The sequence below is a fragment of the Eubalaena glacialis genome, chromosome 3 (assembly GCF_028564815.1).
Source record: "Eubalaena glacialis isolate mEubGla1 chromosome 3, mEubGla1.1.hap2.+ XY, whole genome shotgun sequence".
Taxonomy (NCBI): domain Eukaryota; kingdom Metazoa; phylum Chordata; class Mammalia; order Artiodactyla; family Balaenidae; genus Eubalaena; species Eubalaena glacialis.
In genome coordinates, this window is record NC_083718.1 from 178,877,431 (window position 1) to 178,904,897 (window position 27,467).

General features: G+C 36.0%; 1 protein-coding gene across 13 annotated transcripts in view; it reads left to right on the top strand.

The window, feature by feature from the left end:
• The window catches only part of EIF4G3 (eukaryotic translation initiation factor 4 gamma 3), a 384,972-nt gene that overhangs the window by 75,576 nt on the left and 281,929 nt on the right, over window positions 1-27,467 (top strand). For all 13 annotated transcript variants that reach the window (XM_061184801.1, XM_061184804.1, XM_061184802.1 and 10 more), the window contains one exon: window positions 14,089-14,164. Coding sequence is in view for 11 of the 13 variants with exons in the window: in XM_061184802.1 (XP_061040785.1) it covers window positions 14,089-14,164 (76 nt within the window). In the remaining 2 variants the exon portion in view is untranslated. The remainder of the gene's footprint in view (window positions 1-14,088; window positions 14,165-27,467) is intronic.

Here is a 27,467-nt window from a genome sequence, read left to right on the forward strand (position 1 = left end):
GCTATGTATTTGCAAGTAGATGGAGTGATGAAAAATGTTTCCAGTGTACTTTGACATTATTAAAAATGATGACTACAGAAAAAGGAGAATTATTTATTTTTTGAGTGGTCGTGGTTGGTGTTTTGTATTGCCGTTGATGTTTGTGAGATCATGTTTTTAAGGAGAAAATTAGAAAATTGCTCAAAAAATTTCAAGTGGGCGGTAGACTTTGAAGGTAAGTTTTGCTAGTAAAAGGGTATTGATTTCCCCCATAAGTCTCTTTGATAGCTGGCATGGTGGGAACAAGTATTTTCAGTAATGTGACTTTTGGCATGTGACAGTTGGGTGAATTTATTTGGGCTAATGACACGGGTTGTTCAGATGTAAATAAGAAAAGCAGTTTCCTCTTTCTGACACTATTCCATATAAACTACCTTGAGCTGAGAACCGTTAAGTTTATCTAATAAGCTGCTCACCTTGGGGAGAACAGTTAAGTCAGAATTAACAAGTTTCAGAGAGGAGAGAAATTCTTTGAAGAGCTGAATAAATGTCTGTGTAAAAGTTCACTATCCAAAGTAGCATAACTCAATCAGTATCTTTCAGAATTTTGTCAGGTATGGAACAGATTGCATAATTTTTAGCTTCTTTTTTCATATGTCATGGTATCTGTCAGATGCTCCCAAAGTCCTTTTCTTCACCACATCTTTCATTCTAGCTTTTCTAAGCTCTAAAGAATGAAGTAGGAAGTTCTTGGTGCTGTTAGTGATTGGTGGGAATCTGGGAGAGCTATCTTAAATGCCATGTCTTCTGAATACTCAGAGAAAGGAAAATAATAATCTTTATGGAAGAACTATTTGAAATAATTAGATATTGCCTATTATGTGCCAAGCACATCACAAGCCTTGTTTTGTTAAATCTTCCCATCATTCCCACAGAGTATAGATGAGGAAACTGAGGAGATAAGATCATTTCCCACAAGGTAATCTAGGTATTGAGGAAGCTGTTAACCTTTTTTCTACATATCTGTCTACTTCAGGGGTCAAAGTGGACCTTGACACGTAAGACCTAAGTTTGAGAAATGCAGATAACTTACTGTAGCTGCATATATCTGAATAAAATTGAGCCTAACTCTGTTTTTATCCAGTTCCCCTTCTTCTGCAGTAGGAAAATACTGATCAGTCCCCTCCTTAAAAAAATTCTTAGAACTTGTATGTATAGCTGTAATAATGCTTACACTAATGGTATCACTTGTTTCATTAATAAAACTTTACACATTTGACAAACCGTTTAAGAGTATATCTATCTTGTGGAGTGCTCTGCCTTGGAGCCTGAGAACTCAGATTATCTTTTAGTCAACAAGATTTGTGTCTGTAAACGCTAAGCCATTTTCAAAATTAGAGAGTTTTTAAAATAACCACCATGATAGCTAATGTTTGTTGAGGTTTACTGTATCCCAGATACTGTTAAATGCCTTGAATGTATTAGTTCAATTCTAGGAGATAGTTTCCATTTATTCATACTTTATTTTTTTAATGATGAGATTTTAGCAATGCGTTAGCTAGCGTGTAGCAGCCCATGTGGTCTAAAACTGGATTCTCAAGGCTTCCTGGAAGGCTGGCAAGTTGGTTACTCTTGTTCTGGTGTGTCAGCAGTTAGAGTATAAAGAGAATGTTATGGATGCAATATTCACTTCACTTCCCTGAATAATGATGTGGTCCTTCGGTACCCAGTACTACTGCATCTGTTGATTTTCCTTCTACCTGGGCAGGGTCCTTTGCTGATGCCTCCTTTGTCTCACCCTCAGGGCTGTGGTACTTTGCTTCTTTATTTCTCTTGGGTTTAAATACTATTTTTATGTTGATGACTTTCAAGTTTTTGTATTTTTAGATCAGATTTTTAGCCAGACCTAAATATTCATTTATCCAATTTGTGTATTTACATCTCCTCCTGGATTTCCAACTGGCATTTCAGACCTCTTGATTTCCTTCTCACCCCTACTTCAACCTGTTCCTTCCCAGTTTTGCTAAATAATATTGCTGTCTACCTAGCTGCTCAAGGTAAAACATCTGTAAACCTTTCTTTGATTATTCTTTTCCTTCACCCCTCTACTCTTAGGCAGTAGCAAACCCTGTTGCTTTTACTATTTAAACTTGGCCTTTTCTCCATTTATTTCTACTGTCCTACTCTCTTCCAGGCCACAATCATCTCTGACCTAGACAGCTGCTACAGTCTCCTAACTAGTCTCCTTATTTCCTTCCCTACCCTTCTCCAATGCATTTTTTCATAAACATTCAGAATGGTCTTTAAAAAATACTTTAATGTTATGCCCCTCCTCCGTTTAAGTTCTGCTGTTGTTGCTGTTGATCTTAGATTTCATATTGTTTACCAGGGCCTACACAGCTTCAGATGACGTAGCTCCTGCTTGAGTTTCTGAACTCTGTGATGACCACTCCCTACATACTCCCTTCACTCTGGTCTCATGATCCTTTTTTTTTAAAAATTTATTTTATTGAAGTATAGTTGATTTACAATGTTGTGTTAATTTCTGCTGTACAGCAGTGATTCAGTTATACATGAATATGTGTATGTATATTCTTTTTTGTAATCTTTTCCATTATGGTTTAGTATAGGATATTGAATATATCCTGTGCTATACAGTAGGACTTTGTTGTTTATCCATTCTTTATATATAATAGTTTGCATCTGCTAATCCCAAACTCCCAATCCATGCCTCCCCTACCCCCCTCTAGTTTCATGATCTTTGAACACAGCCCTTTTCCACTTCTGGCCTTTGCATTTGATGCCCCCTTCCTAGAATGCTCTTTCCCTTGCTTTTTGTAGAATGGATAATTTGCACCCTTCAGATCCCAATTTAGAAGTTATCTCTTCTATCTTATCCAGAATACTATTACTCACTTCTTATATCATTCTTTTTATTTTCATGCCATTTTCACCATTTTAATTATCTGGTTTGTTTACTGACTTTTTGTCTGTCTGCCCCCAATAGAATGTAAGCACCATGAGTTTGGTGACTTTGCTTATTTTATTCACTACTTTGTAGCTACTCATAAAATATTTGCTGAAAATGAATGAATGAGGTGACTAGCTGCTTTAAAGCCGACTTCTTGCATTTGTCCTTCTAGTGCCACTTTCCAGACCATGGTTGTATCATATTCTAATTTGGGGGCTAGAAGAGGGAATTAACAGGGATTGAATGGCAAATACCCGGCAGGCATTGTGCAGAAAGTATTTAGTCTAGTGACTTAGTTAATCATCAGAGCAATTTATGAATGTTTTATGTTACCATTTTACAATTGAGGAAGCTGCTGTTTAGAGATTAACTATGACTACACAGTGTACTAAAGGCTAAAGCTAGGAATGGAACCCAAGATTGTCTGACTCCAATCCAGAGCCTCTAGAGTACAAAGCATTAGGAAATTCTGTGGTGAGTATGCTTTTAGGCAGGAAAGTAGGATTTTGGTCACTCAAAAAAAGGGGAGATGGATCTTATTTCTTCATTCTTCTTTCCTCTTCTTTTTCACCCTTTCACTACTGTTAGCCAATCCTTATAGTCACCATTCACTCATCCTGCTCTAGGTGAAATGAATCACATTCTCTATTCTCTTGAGAATTCTTTATAACTTTCTACAGTCCTCTCAAAACAGGATTTTCAAAAGTTGAGCAATAGTTAGGGAGCAGGGAGGATTTAACATTCCTTTTTGGCTGCCTCCTTGCTATTTAAATAGTGAATATTTGGTGTAGGGGACTGGGTAACTGATAGTAGTCAGAGTTTAGAAGGGGACAGGGATGGTGAATAGAAGGCAACGTAGGAGTGGAGTGTAGCTAGCCATAGGGACTGGGCTACTGGACTACTGTATTTCAGAATGTTGTTATAGTACATTAAATCAAATAAACCACAACAATGTTTGTCTCAGAACAATAGGGAGGGACTTCCCTGGGAGTCCAGTGGTTAAGATTCCTCAATTCCTCGGCAGGGGGCAGGGGTTCGATCCCTGGTCAGGGAACTAAGATCCTGCAGGCTGCGAGGCGTGGCCAAAAAGCAAAACAAAACAAAATAAAAATCATTAGGGAGCATTAGTGAGTCAGTATACTATAGGGAGATCAGTGTGTTTTTATAAATATAGATTTTTAAGAAATACACGCAAATATTTTTTTCTTTAGAACAGTAAATTTGTCAGAATGAAAAGCACAGTACGAGATAGTTGACTTTAATATTAATTTTTAGTATTATTGAAGGTGGTTTAATAGGAAAGAGAATTGAAATGAAATATGTCTTCCTGTTTCTTTTAATATGGGTGGATATGTTAAAATTATTTTTTCTCCTGACATTTATTTCTTTTTTTATTTTTATTACTACTACTACTGCTACTACTACTACTACTACTACTACTACTACTACTACTTGAGATTGTGGAGTAAAATTACTTAAGGATTCACTGTCATTGTTACTGAATTAACATTTATATGTGATTATTGGCATATCAGAATTTGTTTTAGTTATTAAAAACTAGTCTGAATTTAAGCCATATGTACACTCTAATTTTTTCAGATAATACCATTGTTTTATTAATGATAATTTCAAGAATCTCACTAGTATCAGTCTATTGACATAGTACTGTAACTCTTCTTCCATCTACATCATGGATGAATTTAATTACTGTTTGGAAACATAAGGTTTGTGTTACCAGATATTGTATAACTGAGCATTTATAATCTTAAGTGGGTAGTGTTGTACAAAGTATTGGGGAAAACTCTTTTATTAGGTTAAATTAAGGGTAGGCAACCTATGGCCCACTAGCCAGCTGCCTATTTTTGTAAATGAGTTTTATTGGAACATGCCATATGCATTCATTTTACGTGTTATCTGTAGCTTCTTTTGCATTACAGCAGTGTAGGCGAGCAATTGTGACAGAGACCATATCGCTCGTAGACTCATACAAATACCATGAATGCACAAATATTTACTATCTAGCCTCTTGAGAAAAAGTTTGCTGACCCACGGGTTACATTAACAACTTATAATTTACCATTGCAAACTTCCATATTATGTAGTTTTCCACCTTTGCCTCCTTATCTCCTTGTTATTTTTAGTAATTGTTTTTCTTTCTTTATTTTCATTGATCTATTTTCTGATTCACTGACTCTTTCCTCTGTCATCTCCATTTTGTTACTGATACCACCCAGTGAATTTTTTAAAGATGTTGTATCATTCAGTTCCAAAATTTCCACTTAGTTCTTTTTTATAGTTTGTATCAGTCTGTTGAGGATTTCTATCTTTCCATTCACTTCAAATATGTTTACCTTTACCTCTTGGAGCATAGTTATAGTAGTTGCTTTATGTTCTATGCCTGATAATTCTAATATCTGAGTCTTTTCAAGGTTGGCATGTGTTCATTGTCTTTTCTCCTGAGAATTGGTTACATTTTCTTGGTTCTTGTATGTCAGGTAATTTTGGATTGTGTCCTAGACACTGTAAATGTTAAGCTTTATAAATTCTGAATCATTTGGAGAATATTTTTTAAGCAATCCACCTTGTTAGATTTGACTGCTAGTTCTTGAGAATTGGTTACATTTTACTATATTTGTATGCTGAGTAATTTCAGATTTATCCTGGGCATTTAAAATTTTATGTTTTGTATTTTTTTTTAAGTTTTTTTTTTTTTTTGATGTGGACTATTTTTAAAGTCTTTATTGAATTTGTTACGATATTGCTTCTGTTTTATGTTTTTTGGGTTTTTTTTGGCCCCAAGGCATGTGGGATCTTAGCTCTCTGACCAGGGATTGAACCCTCACCCCCTGCATTGGAAGGTGAAGGCTTAACCACTGGACCACCAGGGAAGTCCCAAAATTTTATGTTTATAGATTCTGGGTCCTGTTATAATCCTTGGAGAATTGTGATTAAAAAAAATTTTTTTAAGGAGACAATCAACTTGATTAGGCTCAGGGCTCAAGTTTTGTCTCTCTGTGGGGGGTGGTTCTAATCTTCGTTTATTTTCAGAGCTTTTAATATGCTGCTTTGGATCTGTCCCATTTATGTACAACTTTGAGGGTGAGCCTGGACTTATGTAGGTTCATACAAAGAAATAGGGATCCTCCTCCTCTACTTTTCTTCTTTGGAATTCCCCTAGTACTCTTTGGCCCACAAGGACTCTTTCCTCCATTTCCTCTGGCCAAGAAGAAGGGGTTTCTGGAGTATCACAGTGCTCTTTCTTTAATTCTGACCTGTTTAGTATTTTTTACCCCAGTGATTTAAATTAAGATGAAATTCTTATCCTTGTAAAAACTACTGGGAAATTTAGATGAAAAAATTGAGTGTAAGATTAGATTTCAAAATGAAATGAATCAGAATCTGCATGATGAAATTAAATAGGTGCGAATGTATTTTGTTTACATTCAAATGATTGATTACTTACAGTTATACCCAGAATGAATCAGACATGACTTTGTGACAATTTTAGATGGAAAGAAAACACACATGGACAATAGTTTATTACAGACAACATGAATGTATTAATAAGCAGAGGTAAAGAAAGCTCACACAATCTTTGTTTGCATTGATAATAAGAAAATTGTCTCCCTTCCACTTCACTCTGATAGGATTATACCACATCTGCCTCTCCACGAGTGGTCAAAAGGAAGTGAGTATCTCACCTAAAAGATAAAGACTAAATAATAAAGACTTAATAAAGACTAAAAGATTTATTAATATTAACAGTACTCAGATATTTGAAGAGTTTTCCTGTGGAGTAGAGTGTACTAGGTATATGGAATCCCTGCATTTGTTGTTAGGTTGACTAGAGCAATGTGGACCTTCCAAGTATAATTTGGTGTGGTTTTCATTGTTGATGAATTAACCACAGTTCTTTATTTTGTGAAGTTATTTCTTCTGTTAAATGTGGTTTTCTTTGTTACCGTTTTTCTAGTGTACAGAAATACTTTGACTCATTTCTAGATACTATAATTAATCTCCCCTTTGGTATACTGACAAGCAGTATTGATCCACTGGTTTAGTGTAAGTGTGCTTTGGCTTGGGTTTGTTGGCTGTGGATAGAGAAGGATCTTTTCCAGATATTACTGAAGAGAAAAGTTTGTCGGGAGGAGTGTCAAGAAGCTGGCTGGGCAAGTTTCCATGTTGCAAGGTCATTAGGCAGAGTTTCAGGAGAGTATAAGATCCTGTATTTCTTTCTGCCATTGAAAGAAATTCAGTTCACTGCATAAATCCAGCTACCCATTTTCCTGTGGGGCACCTGTTTTACTATTACTGTTGCGTAAAACTTCTCTTTGTTTGCTATATAGATTCTTAGGATGAGCCATACTTCTTTTAAGTCTAGTGGACTACGGGAATTCCCTGGTGGTCCAGTGGTTAGGACTCGGCGCTTTCACTGGCAGGGTCTGGGTTCAATCCCTGGTCGGGGAACTAAGATCCCATAAGCTGTGTGGCGTGGCCAAAAAAAAAAAATCACTTATCTTAAAAAGTAGGTCTATTGGACTAGATCATGATGATGAAGCATTTTGAGTTTATGACTCTTTTTAGCAATATTCTAGTGTCTGGGGATAGAGTAGTAGAGAAAGTGCTTGCCCCACCATGAAGTTTTAATATTATTATTTAAAAAATTTGTTTAAAAATTACCTACAATGTTATTCACTTTTTTGATAACAGCTTTATTGAGATATAATTCACATAACATAAAATTCACCCATTTAAAATGTATAGTTTATTGGGTTTTAGTATATTTACAGACTAGCGTAACTATCACCATAGGTTTAGAACCTAATTTTAGATTACTTCAAAAAGAAACCCATATCCTTTAGCAGTCATCCCTCCTTCCTCCATTTCCACCCATCCCCTCAGGCCTAAGCATCCACTAGTCTTTTTCTTTTATACTTTTTGTCTGTGGATTTGCCTGTTCTGGACATTTCATATAAGTGGAATTATACAAAATGTGGTCTTTTGTGACTGGCTTTTTTCACTTAGCATTGTGTTTTCAAGGTTCATCCATGTTGTAGCATGTATCAGGACTTCCATTTCTTTTTATTGCCAAATAAAATTCATTGTATGGATATACTTCATTTTGTTTATCCATTCATCAGATGATGAAAACATTGTTTCTACTTTTTGGCTATTGCAAATAATGCCGATATGAACATTCATTTATTAGTTTTGTGTGCACATGTTTTTATTTCTCTTGGATATATACCTAGGAGTGAGTATTGCTGAGTCATTTAGTGACTTTATTGCTTAACCTTTGGAGAAACTCAGAACTCACTTATTTTAGATATATAGTTTTATGAATTCTGATAAATGCAGAGTTTTGCAGCCCCACCATACTGAAGATACGGAAAAGTTTCATCACCTAATTACAGTCCTTCAGTGCCATCTCTCTTTTTTAAAAATTTTATTGAAGTATAGTTGATTTACAATGTTGTGTTAGTTTCTGCTGTACAACAAAGTGGTTCAGTTATACATACATATTCTTTTTCATATTCTTTTCCATTATGGTTTATTATAGGATTTTGAATATGGTTCCCTGTCCTATATAGTAGATATTCTATATATAATTCTATATATAATAGTTGAATTCTATATGTAATAGTTTGCATCTGCTAATCCCAAACTCCCAGTCCATCCCCCACCCCCACCCTTGGCAACCACAAGTCTGTTCTCTATATCTGTGAGTCATTTTCCATTTCGTAGATAAGTTCATGTGTGTCATATTTTAGATTTTACGTGAAGTGATGTCATATGGTGTTTGTCTTTCTCTTTCTGACTTATTTCACTTAGTATGATAATCTCTAGTTACATGCATGTTGCTGCAAATGGCATTATTTCGTTCTTTTTTATGGCTGAGTAGTATTCCATTGTATATATATATACCACATCTTCTTTATCCATTCATCTGTCAGTGGACATTTAGGTTGCTTCCATGTCTTGGCTGTTGGAAACAGTGCTGCTGTGAACATAGGGGTGCATGTATTTTTTTGAATTATAGTTTTGTCTGTATATATGCCCAAGAGTGTGATTGCTGGATCATAGTGCTGTCTCTTTTTAGATAAACTCTCCCCCAGGCCCTAGCCCCTATAGTTTTGCCTTTGCCGGAGTGTTATATAAATGGACTCATAGCCATTTTGAGTCTAGCTTCTTTCACTTAACTTAATTAGCATTTGAGATTCACTCATGTTGTTGTATCAGTAATTCATTACTTTTTGGAACCCTCCTACACTGTTGTTTGGTGCAGCCACTATGATAAGCAGTATGGAGGTTCCTCAAAAACTAAAAATAGAATTACGAAATATTAACAGCATGGTCAGCAGCCATTTTCTTTGGCAATATTGGTCTTTAAAAAAAACACACACAAAACCTAAGCAGAGTATGTTTCTGGGTAAATTTAAATGCGACTGTCAGGAAATCAATTTGTAATATGTGGTGAGTTGTGTTCTGCGTTAGAAAACCAGAGTCAGAACAAAGGCATTTCTGGCTAAGCACTTGGAGACTAACGTTTCTGGATTTGTTTAAGAAAAAAAGAAAAGAAAGCAATATAATGGTTCCTAGTTGTTAACATGCAAATGGTGATTTCCAGAGACTTTTAGAGCTAAAACACAATGGGAAAGAAGGTATAGGCTTGCAATTCTAAAATCAAAAGAGCTTGGGGAAACTAATTGTTTTCTGAAATTGGCAAAAACTCTGGACAGAAATACAGAAATTTCAATATTCATATATTTTACAGTAGAGATATTAATGTATTTGATTAAGGAGTGCTGCCTTATTAACTTTCTAACAGTGGAAAAATTCTGAATTCCAATAAAGGATTTTGGACCTGAATTAACAGCTCAACATGAAATTGAATTGAAACAAATATTAAAATTGGCTAGTTTTATTTCTGTGCAGTTTTAGTGGCAAAAGATAAGCAGCAATGAAAAAAAATAATTTTTTAAACACATTCTGTTATAGATTCCAAGGTTAAAGTAGAAGTAGATATGTCATAGTGTTTAGGTTTGAGAATACAGTTTCTGTTTTGCTTTTGTCCATACAGAATTACTAAAGTTGTGACCCCTGAGATTTCTGTAGTTGCTAGGTCGAGTCATTCAGGATGTTCTGCTTTTTGGGACATTTTACATGCTTGGTGCCTACATTTGACAGCTTCAAACTCTAATTCATTCCTGTCTGTTTCATCTTTCATAATAACATGCATTAATCTTACCAGTATAGTTTCATACTTGAGTTTGAGGATGGGCTCTGTCTTTGGTGCCATTTAGGTAAGTAGAAATTAGCTGAGGATGCTTTACTGTTATCTGCTGAAGGCTCCATTCTGGAATTTGCTTCTCTTACTTATCTACAGTCTCTGGTAGTACATCTTTAGCCCTTATCTTTTACGAAGCTTTTCCGAGTGTAGGAAAGGGTTAATTTTTTTTTTTTTTTTTTAATTTAAAATTTTGGCTGCGCTGGGTCTTCGTTGTGGCCCACAGGCTCTTCGTTGCAGCGTGTGGGCTTCTCTAGTTGCGGCACGTGGGCTTCTCTAGTTGTGGTGTGTGGGCTCCAGAGTGCCCGGGCTCACTAGTTGTGGCACGCCGGCTTAGTTGCCCTGCGGCATGTGGGATCTTTGTTCCCCGACCAGGGATCAAACCCATGTCCCCTGCATTGGAAGGTGGATTCTTAACCACTGGACCACCAGGGAAGTCCCTCACTACTTGTTTTCACTACTTATTTTCTAATTTGTCAAAATCTACCTTTTGAGGAGGTACTGACTATATGTCAAACCCAGGGTCAGATATGATTAGCATAGATTAAGAAGTTTCATTCTGTTGGGAGTTCATCATCCTTGAAATGTCAGTAAACATCTGTGCTCAAAAAATTATAGGTCTCCTCTTTCCTTCATGGTGTAAGTAGGAAATGTTCAGATCATTATGTAATCTCTTCATAGATCCTTGAATTTCTCTGATGAATATCTGCCTAATTGACATTTAGTGGAGACTCTGTAGTGAGTACTATAATAATCAGAGTCTACTGTGTTTTACTACTCTTTAACCCTCAAATTTTATTTGTTTCTGAAGTTTGTCTTCTGTTAATTTTTTATTAGAAAGAAGGTGGGGAATTAGATTTTTTTTGCATTTATAGTTCTATTTTGGGTTGGCCATAAAGTTCGTTTGGGTTTTTTCCATAAGATGTTATGGAAAAACGCAAACAAACTTTATGGCCAACCCAATACTTAAGAATCTTATTAATTCGGTTATTACATAGCAGCTGTCCAATCTTGCTAACGATTATGCTTGTATTTCCTAATGACATAATATAAATCATAGCAATTTGAACTACGGAGGTGTCAAGTGGGTGTGCTACTGTATTTCAGTCATGAGATTTAAAAAATAAAAACAGTGTGGTCTGGAGCACTGCACATGCATATTACGCTGCTCATTTTTTGAATTAGAATTTTAAGTGGTATTATGAGAAGCTGTTTGCTTGTTATGTTGAGCTGAAAGGGAGGTAAGCATCCAGTGATTTATGCTGGAGATACAGAGCTTGGTGAGAGCTGGTAATAAGCTTAATGACAGGCAGAATTAGGAAGTATGTAGTGTAAGAGCTTTACATGCGTGCCATTTCTTTGAAATTCACCTGTTTCTGGAGAAAATGCCTAGCAGTGCTTATCTCATACTGATTTATCTAAGCTTTTTTAGTGGAAGGAGGGGGTGCTAAACAGCCTAGTTGCAAATTACTAAAATACCATTAAAAAAAATTGAGATATAATTCACATACCATAAAATTCACAATTTTAAAGTGTACAATTCAGTGGGTTTTTTTTTAACCATATTTATGAAGATGTGCAACCATCACCACTACGAATTAAGGAGAAAATTGCTCCATAAAATAAGTTCCCTTGGTTTCATGCATTACGTGCCCAGTCTCCAGTAGTATGTTCATTTGCCATTGGGCAGATGATTCAGCCTGGGCCAAGAATTTGGGACTTTCTAGAAGTTTTAGAGTGACACTCCATTGACTCTTTTGTGAGATGAACTACTAATTTAATTCTGTCCGGAAGATAGGGGCAACCATATTTTGACCAGGTTGTGATAATGCTTTTTTACTATGCTATAAAGTATTCTGCCCATGGGTGGGTTGATGTAATAGGAAGAGCACTGTCTTTAGAATACAGAAGAAACCTGACCTGGCCACTTAGTTTAGTTAGCCTTGTTAACTTGGGCAAATTACTTCATCTTGCTGAGACTAGGTTTATAGGAGATACTGTAAAATGGTTCATTGAGGACAACATGGTTGGTTAGGCTTGCCGCATGCTCTAGATTCAGATCTCCTGACTTCTGTTTTCAGTTTTCTTTTTATAGAACTATGTTTTTGTCTTAAATATTTTTATCCAAATGGTCTTTTAAGAAACAATGTATTAATCTACAATATTCTGTTGGTAGTTTTCAGAGAGGGGAATAAATGAAGTCAATATTCTTTATGTGACCAAGGAAAAAGAATGTTTGTTACTGGAATATTGGCCAAATATATGATTGTCTCTTTAGAAGTCTTGTAGTTAACAGTAATATTGTTAGCCAGTAAAGTTACTAGTAGAAATCAGGAGCCTTAACCTTTCCTAGTAAGGTTAAATGGTATGGCTCAGCTCTTGGGGCCCACTACCGATGACTCATTTGAGAACTTATTCCCACATAGTGACAGTTGGCCCTAGCTCGAAAAACTACTAGCAGTTGGCTTTGTAGAAGAAAGAACAGTCTCATATTTTCTACCATTCGTGTGACCACAATGCAGAACCGTAATTCAAAGAAAGTTATTTTGGCTAGGGGTAATCTTCATTCTGAAAGAATTGACAAACTAATATAAAGGACTTTTGTCCTGAAACTTGTTAGGCTTATGTTTTCTACATTGCAAACATATATATAGTTTCTTTGGATGAAGCAGTTCCTTTATGAAATGTTTTAGCTTTGTATTTCTCAGTGCAGCATTTTAAATCAGTTCTTTGTGTGTAGGGGATGATGGCAACGCATGGAACTGTTGTCTGAGGTTGCTAGTTTGAAGAACTAACTAGAGACTGGTACAGTGTTACTAATTTTGAATGACTAAAGCATTGGGTTTTTTGGTTTGGTTTGGTTTGGTTTTCCCTCTCCCACCTCAGTAAACTTTTGCTACTTGGATATAAAGAATTTTACTTCTAAAGATTCTTTTAGACCTCTGCAACTTGTGGTCATTCATATAAAATTATTATTTGCAGCTGTCACTTTTTCTTCCTTACTGTTTCATTAAATTAGAAAGGAACATGATGTGAGAACTATTAAATATTTGTTAGGTTGAAGAAAGAATTCTGTCTTATTTTGGGTTTATTATATTTATAGTCTTTCTTTTAAAATACATTTAAATTATACAAATAATTTATATTTATCGTAGAAAAGGCAGTTATGTAATCCTGTCATCCAGAGATAATTGCTGTTAATCTTCTGTGCCAAGTCTCTTGGTTGTCATTTTTGAAGAGGTAAAATATCACCTTACCAGGTAGAAGAGCTTACGTCTTTCAGTTTTGAAGCTGAATAAAATGATAGTCTTTTGTCTTTTGAAGAATATCCTGACATGTTGAAATATTTTAAACTAAATTACAGTGGAGAGCCTCTTTTATAAAAATGAGTTGGTGGGTAGATGTTGGGAAAATAGCAGCTAAAAAAGAAAAACAAGGAAACAATTGTATTCGCAGAACAGACTAGGTCTTTGTCAGCAATTTCCACGTTGATGAATTAGTCTTATCTTTCTGAATATCCTGCTTATACTTCCTTAGTCTTTTTCTCTAGAAAATAAAGGTAGTAGATTCTCATCATGGGCCTAAAGTTAGGAGGCTTGTTGTATGATTTTTATTTGTTTTGAGTTTCCATGGAATGTTTATCATGGGAATCACTTTTGGAGAGACTGATCTAATCACATTAGGAAATTTGAAATACTTTGTTTTCTAGTTTCTCTGGAGAAATAAGTGTATAACTCCACTAACTGGATGACAAAGCTTGGGTCATTGACAGAATTTTGTGGTCGTAATTTGCTCTTACTGCTAAAGCAGTTCATTTTTGAGTTCTCTTATCCTTAACTCGCTCTTCTAGAATTCCTAGAGGACCTGTGCAGCAGCCTCTCGAGGACCGAATCTTCACTCCTACTGTCTCGGCAGTGTACAGCACGGTGAGTACCTCAGGGTTGTTTGTCAGATTGTGTGTGTTTTTTGCACATGAACCTTTGGTATTATAGGCAGTGTTTGTTAGATTGGTACATAATAGGCTTTTGACAGAAAAGTTCAATAAAATCTCGAACAGAATTAGATGTATATAATATAATAAGGTGAATAGGTCTTTTCCCCTGTCATCTTAATTTAAGAAGTAGATGTGAAAGAAACATTCTGTTAAGGTAGATTGACTTGTACACCTGTGTTCTTTTTCCTCCCTTTTCCTCCTTCCATAAATATTATGAGTCTTCTAGGACACTGAGTTTTAATTTTCTTTTGGATATTTTTTCTTAAATTTTAATAAATTTTACACTTTTAACTTAAATTTTTTATTTTACTTTTTTCCTTCTTTGATTACATATAAAAATGCAGAAAGTTTAGAAAAGAGAACAGTGGTTAATTGGAGTAAATTTAAATATTTATGTTAAATGATAGATTCAAATTCATAAATGAAGGGAAATTTAAAAGTTAGAGGATGAAGATAATAAAATTAGAAGCAGATTACAGGGGTATTGCAGTGAGCCTAAGGGAATTTAGGGGAGAATCGAGGAGTTGGACATGTCTTTTTTTTTGGCTGTGCCATGTAGCTTGCGAGATCTTAGTCCCCCAGTCAGGGATTGAACCCAGGCCCTCGGCAGTGAAAGCACAGAGTCCTAACCACTGGACTGCCAAGGAATTCCTGGACATATCTTTATTTTTTATTTTTTAAATTAAAAAAAAATTTTTTTTTAAGGGAGGGGGGATCTCTCCCCTTATTTTCTCTTTCTTTTTTTAAAAATTCATTTATTTTATTTATTTATTTTTGGCTGCATTGGGTCTTTGTTGCTGTGCGTGGGCTTTCTCTAGTTGCGGTGAGCGGGGGCTACTCTTTGTTGTGGTGTGTGGGCTTCTCATTGTGGTGGCTTCTCTTGTTGTGGAGCACGGGCTCTAGGTGCGCAGGCTTCAGTAGTTGTGGCACACGGGCTTAGTAGTTGTGGCTGTAGAGCACAGGCTCAGTAGTTGTGGTGCATGGGCTTAGTTGCTCCACAGCATGTGGAGTCTTTACAGACCAGGGATTGAACCTGTATTCCCTGCATTGGCAGGAGGATTCTTAACCACTGAACCACCAGGGAAGCCCTAAAATTTTTTTATATTTATTTATTTGGTTGTGTGGGGTCTCAGTTGCAGCAGGTGGACTCCTTAGTTGTGGCTCCAGGGCTCCTTAGTTGTGGCATGAGAACTCTCAGTTGCAGCATGCGTGTGGGATCTAGTTCCCTGACCAGGGATTGAACCCGTGCCCCCTGCATTGGGAGCTCAGAGTCTTATCCACTGTGCCACCAGGGAAGTCCCTGGACATGTCTTTTTAAAAAAAATTTATTTAGTTTTATTTATTTATTATTTTTGGCTGTGTTGGGTCTCCGTTGCTGCACGCGGGCTTTCCCTAGTTGCAGTGAGCGGGGGCTACTCTTGGTTGCGGTGCGCAGGCCTCTCATTTCGGTGGCCTCTCGTTGCGGAGCACAGGCTCTAGAGCACGCAGGCTTCAGTAGATGCAGCGCGTGGGCTCAGTAGTTGTGGCTCATGGGCTCTAGAGCGCAGGCTCAGTAGTTGTGGCGCACAGGCTTAGTTGCTCCGCGGCATGTGGCATCTTCCCGGACCAGGGCTCGAATCCATGTCCCCTGCATTGGCAGGCGGATTCTCAACCACTGCGCCACCAAGGAAGCCCTGGACATATCTTTTAATGTTTCGTTTCATCATACCATTCATCCTTGGAGATAGGGTGCTTTAAAGAAACTCACAGTATAGTGAGAGAGATGAGTAAATAAATAACTGTAATCCAAGTGGTATGATAAAGCAATAATTCTTATCCTTTTGGGTTATAAATTACTTGTAGAATCTGAAAATAGTCGCAGTACTTTCTCCTCAAAAAAGAGCATATGCCAAGTGTTTACATATAATTTCAGAACTTCACAGATGTCCATCAGGCCATTCATAAGGCTCTGGTTGAGAACCTTTGATTAGAGATATGAACATGCTATTATATGGGAAAGGGAGAAGTTGCTTCATTGAGGAAGTGACACTAAGCTGGAAGGTATAAGACTTCTAAGCAGAAAAGGGAAGAAGAGGCCTTCTAGGAAGTGAAAAATTAGAGGCATGGTAAATGGAATGGTCAGTAGTCAGAAGTGTGGCATGTGTGCTAGGTTTTGTAGCCAAAGTAGAGGTGAGATAAGTGAGTTTTGCAGGTTTTAAGGTTGTCCTAAAGAGATAGAAGTTTATCATGCAGGTAATGGGTAAGGTAATTATTTTTCTTGGTTTGCTTAAAACAAGTCTCAGTTTACACCTATTGTAGATCAACTAAACACCTGTTAATTACTTTTTGAACCCTCTGTAACTCTTAAAATGGCCCCAGTTTGGATGATAAACTATCTGCTCACTGTACTAACTGGGAACCTTCAATTTACTGTAAAAAAAAATAACCTTTAATTTTTTTCTGGCACAAACTTCCTCCAGGCCAGAGTTGTTTGTTTGTTTAAAGTACTGAGGTTGGGGACTTCCCTGGCAGTCCAGTGGATAAGACTCTGTGCTTCCACTGCAGGGACACGGGTTCGATCCCTGGTTAGGGAACTAAGATCCCGCATGCTGCGTGGCATGGCCAAAAAAAAAAGTACTGAGCTTAAAGGCTGTAGAATTTTATCAGGCATAACTCTTAACATATAATTTTTGCTAATTATGAAAGTATACCTTCAATATTAAATTATTTTCAAAATTAGGATAGGAAAAAGAAGAAGATGAAAATTTCTAGTAGTCTTGACTGATTTCTATAGGCATCTCCTATAACCGTTTTTTGGTATAGTTCCTTTGTCTCTTTTTCTGTGTTGTAGGCTCTGTATAAGATATTTTATTCTCATTTTTCACTGTATGTTGTAATGTTAGCTTTTCCTATGCTACTTGAGACATGTCTGAAATAATAAATTGTTGTATGCTGTTTTGTTATAAGAATTTAGTATTCACTCAACATTTGACAGATTATTTCTTAAGCTTTTAATGTGTGTCAGATACTGTTCTAGATGCTGGGAATATAGTAGTGAGCAAACTAAACCTGCATTCCTCATGGAGCTTACTTTTTTGTGAGATAGAAAGATAGTTAAATAAAAAAAAAATATGTGTGCAATATGCTATTAGGTGGTAATAAATGCCTTGATGAAAACGAGGCAAGATAAAGGGGTAAGGAATGACTGGACATCCTACTTTAGCTAGGGCTCCCAGGGAAGTTTCATCTGAAAAAATGGCATTTAAGTTAGAAACTTAAGAAGTAAGGGAGTGAGATTGTAGATTTTAGGGAAAGAGCACTTCTGGTAGAAGAAAGAGCAGTGCAGAGGCCCAGAGATAGAATCTGGAGCATCAGATTATATAGGGCACTATAGACCATGGTAAAGATTTTGGATTTTAATCTAGATGTGATGGAAAGCCATTGGAAATTTAAGAACAGAAGATCTGATTTTTTTTTTTTAAGGTGACTGTACCTACTGTATAGAGGGTAGACTGATGAGGGTAGGTGGTGGTTGTTGAGAGGTGGAAGCAAGACCAGTAGGCGGTTATTGTAGTAATATAGGCAAATGATGGTGGCTTGCTCTAAGCTGGTAACAGTCAAAGAGAGGAGATGGGGTTTGCTATATATTTTGAAAGTGGAGTCAATGGGATATGATGATAACTTGGATGTGGGATGTGAGAGAAAGAAGAGTAAAGGAAGATGTCGTGGATCGTTGCTTGAGCAACTGAGTGGATGAACATGGTACTATTTATAGGAAGGAACACTGGGTGAGGAACAGGGTCTTTGTTGAGAAAAATTTATATGTGTGAACATTATTTTTGTGAGGAGTTAAGCATTAGGTTGTTTCCTGTCGTGAATAACCTACTGAATTTTAACCCTTTTCTGTATTTTGGATTATTTTATAGAGTAACTTTCTAGAAATGCAATTCCTGAGTCAAAGTGTAGGCATGTTATTAAGATTCCTCATAAATGAGGACATGTGACTTCGTAAACTTAGTACTTTAGAGAGGAGATAATCAAAATCCTGTGAGTAACACAGTGCCTGCTACACAGTTTATGTGAATTGTTTTGCATCTAAGGTTTTGAATTTATTTTTGAGTTAGATCAATTTTGACTTTTACTATTAAAAGCTACTGCCGTATTTGTGGTCCTTCAGTTAATTTAAAAATTGGGTGTGTCAGTTATATGTGATGCCTATTCTGGAAGGACCAGGGGTTTTAGACAGTAAAAAGTTACCTTAAAATATGATGTCTCTACTTTTTGATCACTTATTTCCATTCTTAGTAATTTAAGTCTCTTCCCCACTTTTACAATGCTGTTGTGCCCATTAACAATGAGTAGGAGGGTAGTTGACCAGGTGCTTAGTCTCCCTTTTTCTCAGCCCCAAGGTTATGTATTGGTCATTATTCTCTAGTGTCTAGGTCCATTAGCATCATTTATGACATTTAATGTCATAAAATAAAGGCTAACCTTCAATTCACCTCCTCCTGGCTCCTCATATGGTGCCCTTATGTCACTTTAATTGAGTTGGTTAAATTCCTTGAAAGGCAAAAAGACACCTGGATAGTCTTTAAAAATTATACAAAGATTTTACTTTTTAATGTCTGATATGGAGGCCGTATGCCCTTATGTCAACCATTTTAGATAAGTTCTCTGCTGCTAATCAAAGAGGTATCAGGAGTAGGGCTCAGCTTTTATAATGCCTTCATTTTACATTTTAGCATGCTTATTATTTATTTATTATAGTCTGGTTTATCTAAGTTTCTCCTTGGAATATTTATCAGGGATGAGAGGGATACTTTTGTCATTATTCTTCATTAACCATAATTAGGGTGATTCGTCATATGAACAAAAAAAGAATAAAGCCAATAGTTTTTAAATGCTAGTAAGAGCAGTATATACTATGGTAGAGAGGAAATGGCAAAACTAAAGAGGCATGAGCTAATCTGAAGTATATTCATTAATAACTGTCTTATTGGCATGCTTCTGAAGAACAAAATGTGAAATTTTACCATGTTGTATATTTTTGGCTTATATAGTCAGCCCTTCATATCCAGGGGTTCCTCATCCTCGGATCCAACCAACTGTGGATTGAAATATTTGAAAAAAAAGATTTCAGAAAGTTCCAAAAAGCAAAACTTGAATTTGCTGTTTGCTGGCAGCTATCTACATAGCATTTACACTGTTTTAGGTATTAGTGTAATCTAGAGATGACTTAAAGTATAGGAGAGGATGTGTGTAGATTATATGCGAACACTAAGCCATTTTATATAAGAGACTTGAGCATCCTCAGATTTTGGTATCTGTGGGGGGAGTGGGTCTAGGAACCAATCCCTCTCAGATACCTAGGGATAACTGTGTATCTTATTTAGAGAAATCAGATTTTATGACTATTAAACCAGTATTTTTAACATAATTACAGAGATAAACTTAATAAATTTTTTTTCTGGAATAGTGACTTTACTACAAGAAGCAGCAGTCTATATTCTAGGGGAGTGGAAGGGCTGTCTTATTAACTGCTTGCGAAAAATTCCTGTCAATAAATTATTTAATTTGAGTAAATTACTCCTTCATGTCATAACATTTCACAATCCTTTTTAGTCAGCTTATACTTTATAAAGTTTTGATTCTGTCATCCTGTAGCTCTGTGTCATGTAATTAGAGAGTCAGCTGATACGTATTAAGTAGGCCAACATTGTCAATGGAGACCTCTGCACAGAGACAAAATTTAGCTTGGGTTGATCGACGCTCCTTAAACAGTGGTGTCCAGCCAGATGTAAATCCACTTAATTGCCCTATAATCCAGCACAGAGTAACAATCCATTTTTTTCCCCCAATGGTAAAACACCAGTTGAACTCGTTATTTGTTTGTTTAGTTATACTTTATTTTTAAGAACAGCTTTATTGAGTGTATTTGATATATAGGATATGTAGTGCCTATGATTTAAATGTATCTAAAATGTAGTATTTAAAGTGTATAATTTGGTAAGTTGTATTATAAGTTTATAGCAATAAAAACCTCTACCACAATCAAGAAAATTAACATACCCATCACTCCCAAAAGTTTCCTCATGCCTTTGTCATCTTTCTACCTTCCCCCACCACTGGTCCGCTTTCTGTCATTATGGATTCATTTGCATTTTCTAGACTTTGTTTTTTGTTTTTTCACTAAGGTTAATTATTCTGAGATTTATCCACGTTGCTATGTTTATCATTAGTTTATTCCTGGAAAAAAAGTAAACTATGGGCTTAAAATTTAGAGTTGTCATAATCATGTTTCGTGTATTATTTTTTCCTCCTAATAATAGAGTTTGGTTTTTGTTAAACATAATGTAAATCATAATGATTGTACAATTTGGCAGTTTTCTTTTTTTTTTTTTTTAATTATTTATTTATTTATTTATTTATTTTTGGTTGCCTTGGGTCTTCGTTGCTGTGCGCGGGTTTTCTCTAGTTGCGGCGAGCGGGGGGGTGCGCGGGCTTCTCATTGTGGTGGCTTCTCTTGTTGTGGAGCACGGGCTCTAGGTGCACGGGCTTCAGTAGTTGTAGCACGTGGGCTCAGTAGTTGTGGCTCGCGGACTCTAGAGCGCAGGCTCAGTAGTTGTGGCGCACGGGCTTAGTTGCTCCGCAGCATGTGGGATCTTCCCGGACCAGGGCTCGAACCCATGTCCCCTGCATTGGCAGGCAGATTCTTAACCACTGCGCCACCAGGGAAGCCCTGGCAGTTTTCTTTTTTAATACAACATTGCATTGTAAATAATTGTCATGCTGTTACATAGCATTTATAAACATTATGTTAACAGCTTAAGTAAGTAGCATGTCAGTGAGATGAACCATAATTTACATAATCAGTTAATTTACAAACTAGTGTTTGGTTTAAAGATCCCTTCTTTATTTTCTATTTTAAATAACTTTGTGATACATACATATATAAAATACATATTCATACATATATATGTGTATTTTTTTTTTTCTATTTAAATAGGGTTATTTCCTTTGGCTAACATTCCCAAAAGCAGCCTTACTAGGTTAAAATATTGGGTTGGACAAAAGTTTCATTGTTTTTTTCCGTAAGATGGCTCTAGTAGTGCTTAGTGGTCTTTAACTTCATTCGAAACAGTTTTCTTAGATTCTGTTGTGACAGCTGTCATATCAGCATGCATTAAAAGAAAAGAAACATCAAAATTGGTGAATTTTTGTGTAGCCATTTTAATATTGAAGATGGAAGAAAAAGAGCAACATTTTTGGCATATTATGTTTTATTATTTCAAGAAAGGTAAAAATGCAACTGAAATACAAAAAAAGATTTGTGCAGTGTATGGAGAAGGTGCTGTGACTGATCAAATATGTCAAAAGTGGTTTGCGAAGTTTTGTGCTGGAGATTTCTCACTGGACGATGCTCTGTAGTCAGGTAGACCAGTTGAAGTTGATAGCGATCAAATCGAGACATTAATTGAGAACAATCAACGTTATACCACATGGGAGATAGCCAACATACTCAAAATATCCAAATCAAGTGTTGAGAGTCATTTGCACTAGCTTGGTTGTGTTAATAGCTTTGATGTTTGGGTTCCACATAAGTTAAGCAAAAAAATCCTTCTTGACTGTATTTCCGCATGCGATTCTCTACTTAAACGTAAGGAAAATGTTCCGTTTTTAAAAAAATTATGGGGCTTCCCTGGTGGCGCAGTAGTTAAGAATCCGCCTGCCAATGCAGAGGACACAGGTTCGATCCCTGGTCCGGGAAGATCCCATGTGCCGCGGAGCAACTAAGCCCGTGCGCCACAACTCCCGAGCCTGCGCTCTGGAGCCTGCGAGCCACAACTACTGAGCCCGCGTGCTACAACTGTTGAAGCCTGTGTGCCGAGAGCCCGTGCTCTGCAACAAGACAAGCCACTGCAATGAGAAGCCCGCGCACCGCAATGAAGAGTAGCCCCTGCTCGCCGCAACTAGAGAAAGCCCGCGCACAGCAACGAAGATCCAGTGCAGCCAAAAATAAGTAAATAAAACAAATAAATTTAAAAAATAAAAAAGCAAATTGTGACGGTGATGAAAAGTGGATACTGTACAATAACGAGGAATGGAAGAGTTGGTGGGGCAAGCAAAATGAACCACCACCAACCACACCAAAGGCCGGTAAGAAGGTGATGTTGTATATATGATGGGATTGGAAGGGAGTCCTCTATTATGACCTCCTTCTGGAAAACCAAACGATTAATTCCAACAAGTACTGCTCCCAGTTAGACCACCTGAAAGCAGCACTCGATGAAAAGCATCCGGGATTAGTCAACAGAAAATGCATAATCTTCCATCAGGATAACTAACGCAAGGCCTCACGTTTCTTTAATGACCAGGCAAAAACTGTTACAGCTTGGCTAGGAAGTTGCGATTCATCCCCTGTATTCACCAGACATTGCACCTTCGGATTTCCATTTATTTCAGTCTTTACAAAATTCTCTTAATGGAAAAAATTTCAATTCCCTGGAAGACTGTAAAAGACACCTGGAACAGTTCTTTGCTCAAAAAGATTAAAAGTTTTGGGAATTATTAAGTTGCCTGAAAAATGGCAGAAGGTAGTGGAACAAAACGGTGAATACGTTGTTAAATAAAGTTCTTGGTGAAAATGAAAAATGTGTCTTTTAGTTTTACTTAAAAACCTAAGGAACTTTTTGGCCAACCCAATACACACACTATAAAGATAATACTCTTCACATACTGTAAAGTCACGGGCCTTTATGTTGCTGCAAGCATTATGGGAGTCTGTCCATTTCATTTTATCTTGATAGTTTCAGGTCTTCTCATTTTCAAACATCTTTGCTAATTCGATAGGTCAAAAGTGCTATTTAACAATTCACAGGAGAGGAAATTGGCGGGTTAAGTGACTGTGGAAGAAGGTTTACATTGATAAAATAATGATGTCATATTTTGGTTGTAAAATTAACAAAGATTTAATTATATACCCAATTCTCAGTTGTAGGAACGTAGTATTTAGGAATTTTTAGGACTTTGTTCTTAGCTTTTTTTTTCCTGTTTAATATTTTTGAATTACTGGGTATAGAAAAGGAATGAAATTTTCCTGTTTGTTGTGGCAAGAAGGTTGTAAGGAAGATTGTAGTTTTAAAATTATTATTGTCGCTTTTCTCCAGTGGCATTGCTGAGTGATATTCAACCACAGTTGGAAATCCAAATTTTTGTATTTGGAATTTAATAAAAGATGAAAATCACATTTAGTGATACATGTACATACATATATTTAAATTGTGTAAAATAGACCTAACATAAAATTTACCACCTTAATCATTTTTAAGTGTACACTTAAGTTGTACTAAGTATATTCACATTGTTGTGCACATACCATTACCATCCATTCCCAGAACTCTTTTCATCTTGTAAAACTGTACCTATTAAATAACAACTTCATTCTTCTCTCTCCCCAGTCCCTGGAAACTACCACTGTGCTTTCTTTCTCTATGATTTTGACTACTTTAAGTACCTCGCATAAATGCAATCATACAGTATTTGTCTTTTTTTGTGACTGTCTTATTTCACTTAGCATAACGTCCTCAGTGTTCATCCACATTGTTGCATGTGTCAGAATTTTCTTTCTTTTTCAGGCTGAATAATGTCCCAATGTATGTGTATTGCACATTTTTGCTTATCCATTCCTCTGTCAATGGACACTTGGTTTGCTTCATCATTATAGCTATTGTGAAGAATGCTGCCATGATACCTCTTTGAAACCCTGCTTTCAGTTCTTCTAGGTATATGCCTGGAAGTAGAATTGCTGGATCATACGATAATTTTATTTTTAATATTTTGATGAATCATTGTACTATTTTCCACAGTGGCTCTGCCATTTTACATTCCCACCAACAGTGTACAAGGACTCCAATTTCTCCATATCCACTCCAACCCTTGTTGTTTTCTGTTTCTTTGGGGTTTTTTTGATAGTAACCATTCTAATGGGTATGAGGTGGTGTGTCACTATAGTATTGATTTGCATTTGCATAATGATTAGTAATGTTGAGCATCTTTTCATGTGCACCTTGGCCATTTGTATATCTTCTTTAGAGAAATATCTATTCAAGTCTCCTGCCCATTTTTGAGTAAAGTTGTTTGTCTTGTTGTTGTTCAATGTTAGTAGTTTTCTGTATATTCTGGATATTAATCCTGTATCAGATATATGATTTGCAGATATTTTTCCCATTCTGTGCATTGCCTTTTTACTCTGTCAGTAGTGTCTTTTGAGGCACAAAATTTTTTTCATTTTCATGACGTGTAAGTTGTCTATTTTTCCTTTTGTTACTGGTGCCATTGGTGTCGTATTTAAGAAATCATTGCTAGATCCAATGTCATAAAGCTTTTGTCCTAGGTTTTCTTCTAAGAGTTTATTGTTTTAGGTCTCATATTTAGGTCCTTGATCCATTTTGGGTTAATTTTTGTATATGGTGCTAAGTAAGGTCCAACTTCGTTCTTTTGCACGTGGACATCCAGTTTTCCCAGCGCCATTTGTTGAAAAGACTTCTTTCCCCATTGAATGGTCTTGGCACCCTGATTGAAAATCATTTGATCATATATGGGAGTATTTATTTCTGGGCTCTCTATTCTCTTCTATTGGGAATCTATCTTTATGCCAGTAGCACACTGTTTTGATTACTATAGTTTTGTAGTAAGTTTTGAAATCAAAGTATATGAGTCCTTCAGCTTTGTTGTTCTATTTCAAGATTGTTTTGGCTATTTGGGGTCCCTTGAAATTCCATATAAATTTTAGGATGGATTTTTCTGTTTCTTTAAAAAGAAGTCATTGGGATTTTGATAGGAATTGCATTGGATCTGCAGATCACTTTGGATAGTACTGACATCTTAACAATATGAAGTCCTTCCTATCTATGAACATGAGATGTGTTTCCATTTACTTATGTCTTCTTTAATTCCTTTCAGCAATGGTTTGTAGTTTTCGTTGCACAAGTCTTTCATTTCTTTAAGTTAATTCCTAAGTATTTTTGATGCTATTTTACATGGAATTGTTTTCTTCATTATTTGTGTTCAGAAATTCAACTGAGTTCTGTGTGTTGACTTTGTATCCTGCTACTTCGATGAATTCATTTATTGTTGTAAGAGTTTTTTTTTCTTGGTGTGGAATCTGTATACATTGTAAGTGTGTGTGTGTGCATGTGTGTGTGTATATGTATACATATATAAAAAATATCTTCTTTCTCCATTCATCCTCTGATAGACTTATATCTTAGCTATTGTGAATAATGCTGCAGTAAATATGGGAATGCAGACATCTTTTAGATATCTTGTTTTATTTCCTTTGGATATATACCCAGAAGTGGGATTGCTGGATCATATGGTTGGCTGATTCTAAGGCTTGTATTACTTTGAAAGATCATCTTGAATTTTACAAAAATTTATAAGATATTCCAGATTGAATATATTTCATCATTTCCTTATTCTTACTGGGCTCACATTTTACTAATATCTTCAAGTTTTACTTTTATAAAAAACCCATCACTAACATTATCCTCCTTTCTTTAGACAAATCTCACAATCAACATCAAATATTTATGAACTCTAGGTGCTGCTACAACTGTATTTTTTGTCTTTGTTAAAAATGTCTGTTAATTAGATCCAATCTATTTTTGTATATTGCCTTTCTTGCTAAATGTAGAATTGTTATCTGTTGTAACAATTTAAGACATATTTGAAGTTACTTTTCTGTGGCATTTTTAAATACAACTGAAAAGCCTCTGGCCTCTTGGAGCTTGCGTTCAGGGCTTAAACATTGAAGATGTGGCAGAGTTATTAAGGATATTTAGACAAACTTAATTCAGTAAATGTTTATTGAATGATAGCTGTGTGCAAGTTTTTGTGTCAGATAATATGGGATAACAATGGTAGATAATATGATCCTTGTCTTTAAGAGTTTTCATTTTATCAGGTGAGATGGTAATACATTATTTTAAGTATATATTGGAAAATGAGGAGGACACATTAGTGACTATGTAAATTAGAACAAGTATATGTAAATAATAAGTAAGATTTATTGGTATAGGTATCAAGGATTCTCATTAGGCAGAAGTACTTGGAGGAGTGAAGCATGGTTGTAATTGTTCACCAGAGAAAGAAGATGACTAGATAAACTCTAAGAAGCCATAAAATGCAAATGGGGACAAAGTTTGGACTGTATCTTAGTGGAAGTGGGGATAGGTGAACATATTCCGGTTAAATCCTTTGAGGTGGATGATGAGAATCCTGCTCCATAGTGTAATGAGTCATGAAATATACAGTTGACCCTTTAACAAATGGGGGTTAAACTCTCCGCATGTATAACCTAGGTATATAAAAATTGAGCAAATCTGGTCAGAGCAGTTCATCAAGAGGAAACTGACAGGATACTTTATAGAACATTTTCTTCATTATCATCACTGACACTTACTGAGCACTGACTATGCACCAGGTACTATTCTAAGCACTTCATTTGTATTAATTCATTTAATCCTTATAACAAAGGTATGAGGTAAGTATAATTATATCCCCTTTTTTAGTTGGGGAAACAGATACAGAGGTGAAGTATCTTGACTAATGGCATCCACCTAGTAAGTTAGAGGCTGGATTTGAGCTCAGATGGATCTTTAACATTTATTGAGTGGTTGTTGTGCCCCAGGCACTGTGCTAAGTACTGTAATGCAGTGTATTGTTTAATTGTATGACAACCTTCATTTACAAATACTGAAATGGGACTCTCTGAAGTTATGTAATTTGAGTACAGGTCTATCTGACTTTACAGCTCTTGTGAAGTACTACATTTTACTGTGTGGGAAGCTGCCTTCCTTTTGTTGAACTCTCAAAAATAAGGTGTGAAAAGCAATACTCAGTTTTTTGGGGAATGGGGGCTCTTGATCATCTGATGAAAGCAATGGATCTGCTTTGCAGAACAGTGAACATACAAAGATAATTTTTACTGTAGTTTTAGGAGAGTTCAAGTATCCTTTGAATCTAGCTAAAGAATCCTAACTCTGATAAGATTCCTTGCTCTAGGCTAGACCAAGTTTTCCCTTGCAAGGGTGCTCTTTTCATGATTCTCAGTATAGGGAAATAGCTCAATTGACACTTTGTACATTGTGGGTTAAACTGACAGATACCTTATTAAGATTTTACCTACTTTTCCATCTTGAGGTACCTTTTTTATTTTTTTAATTATTTTTTAAAAAATAATTTCTTTTTTATTT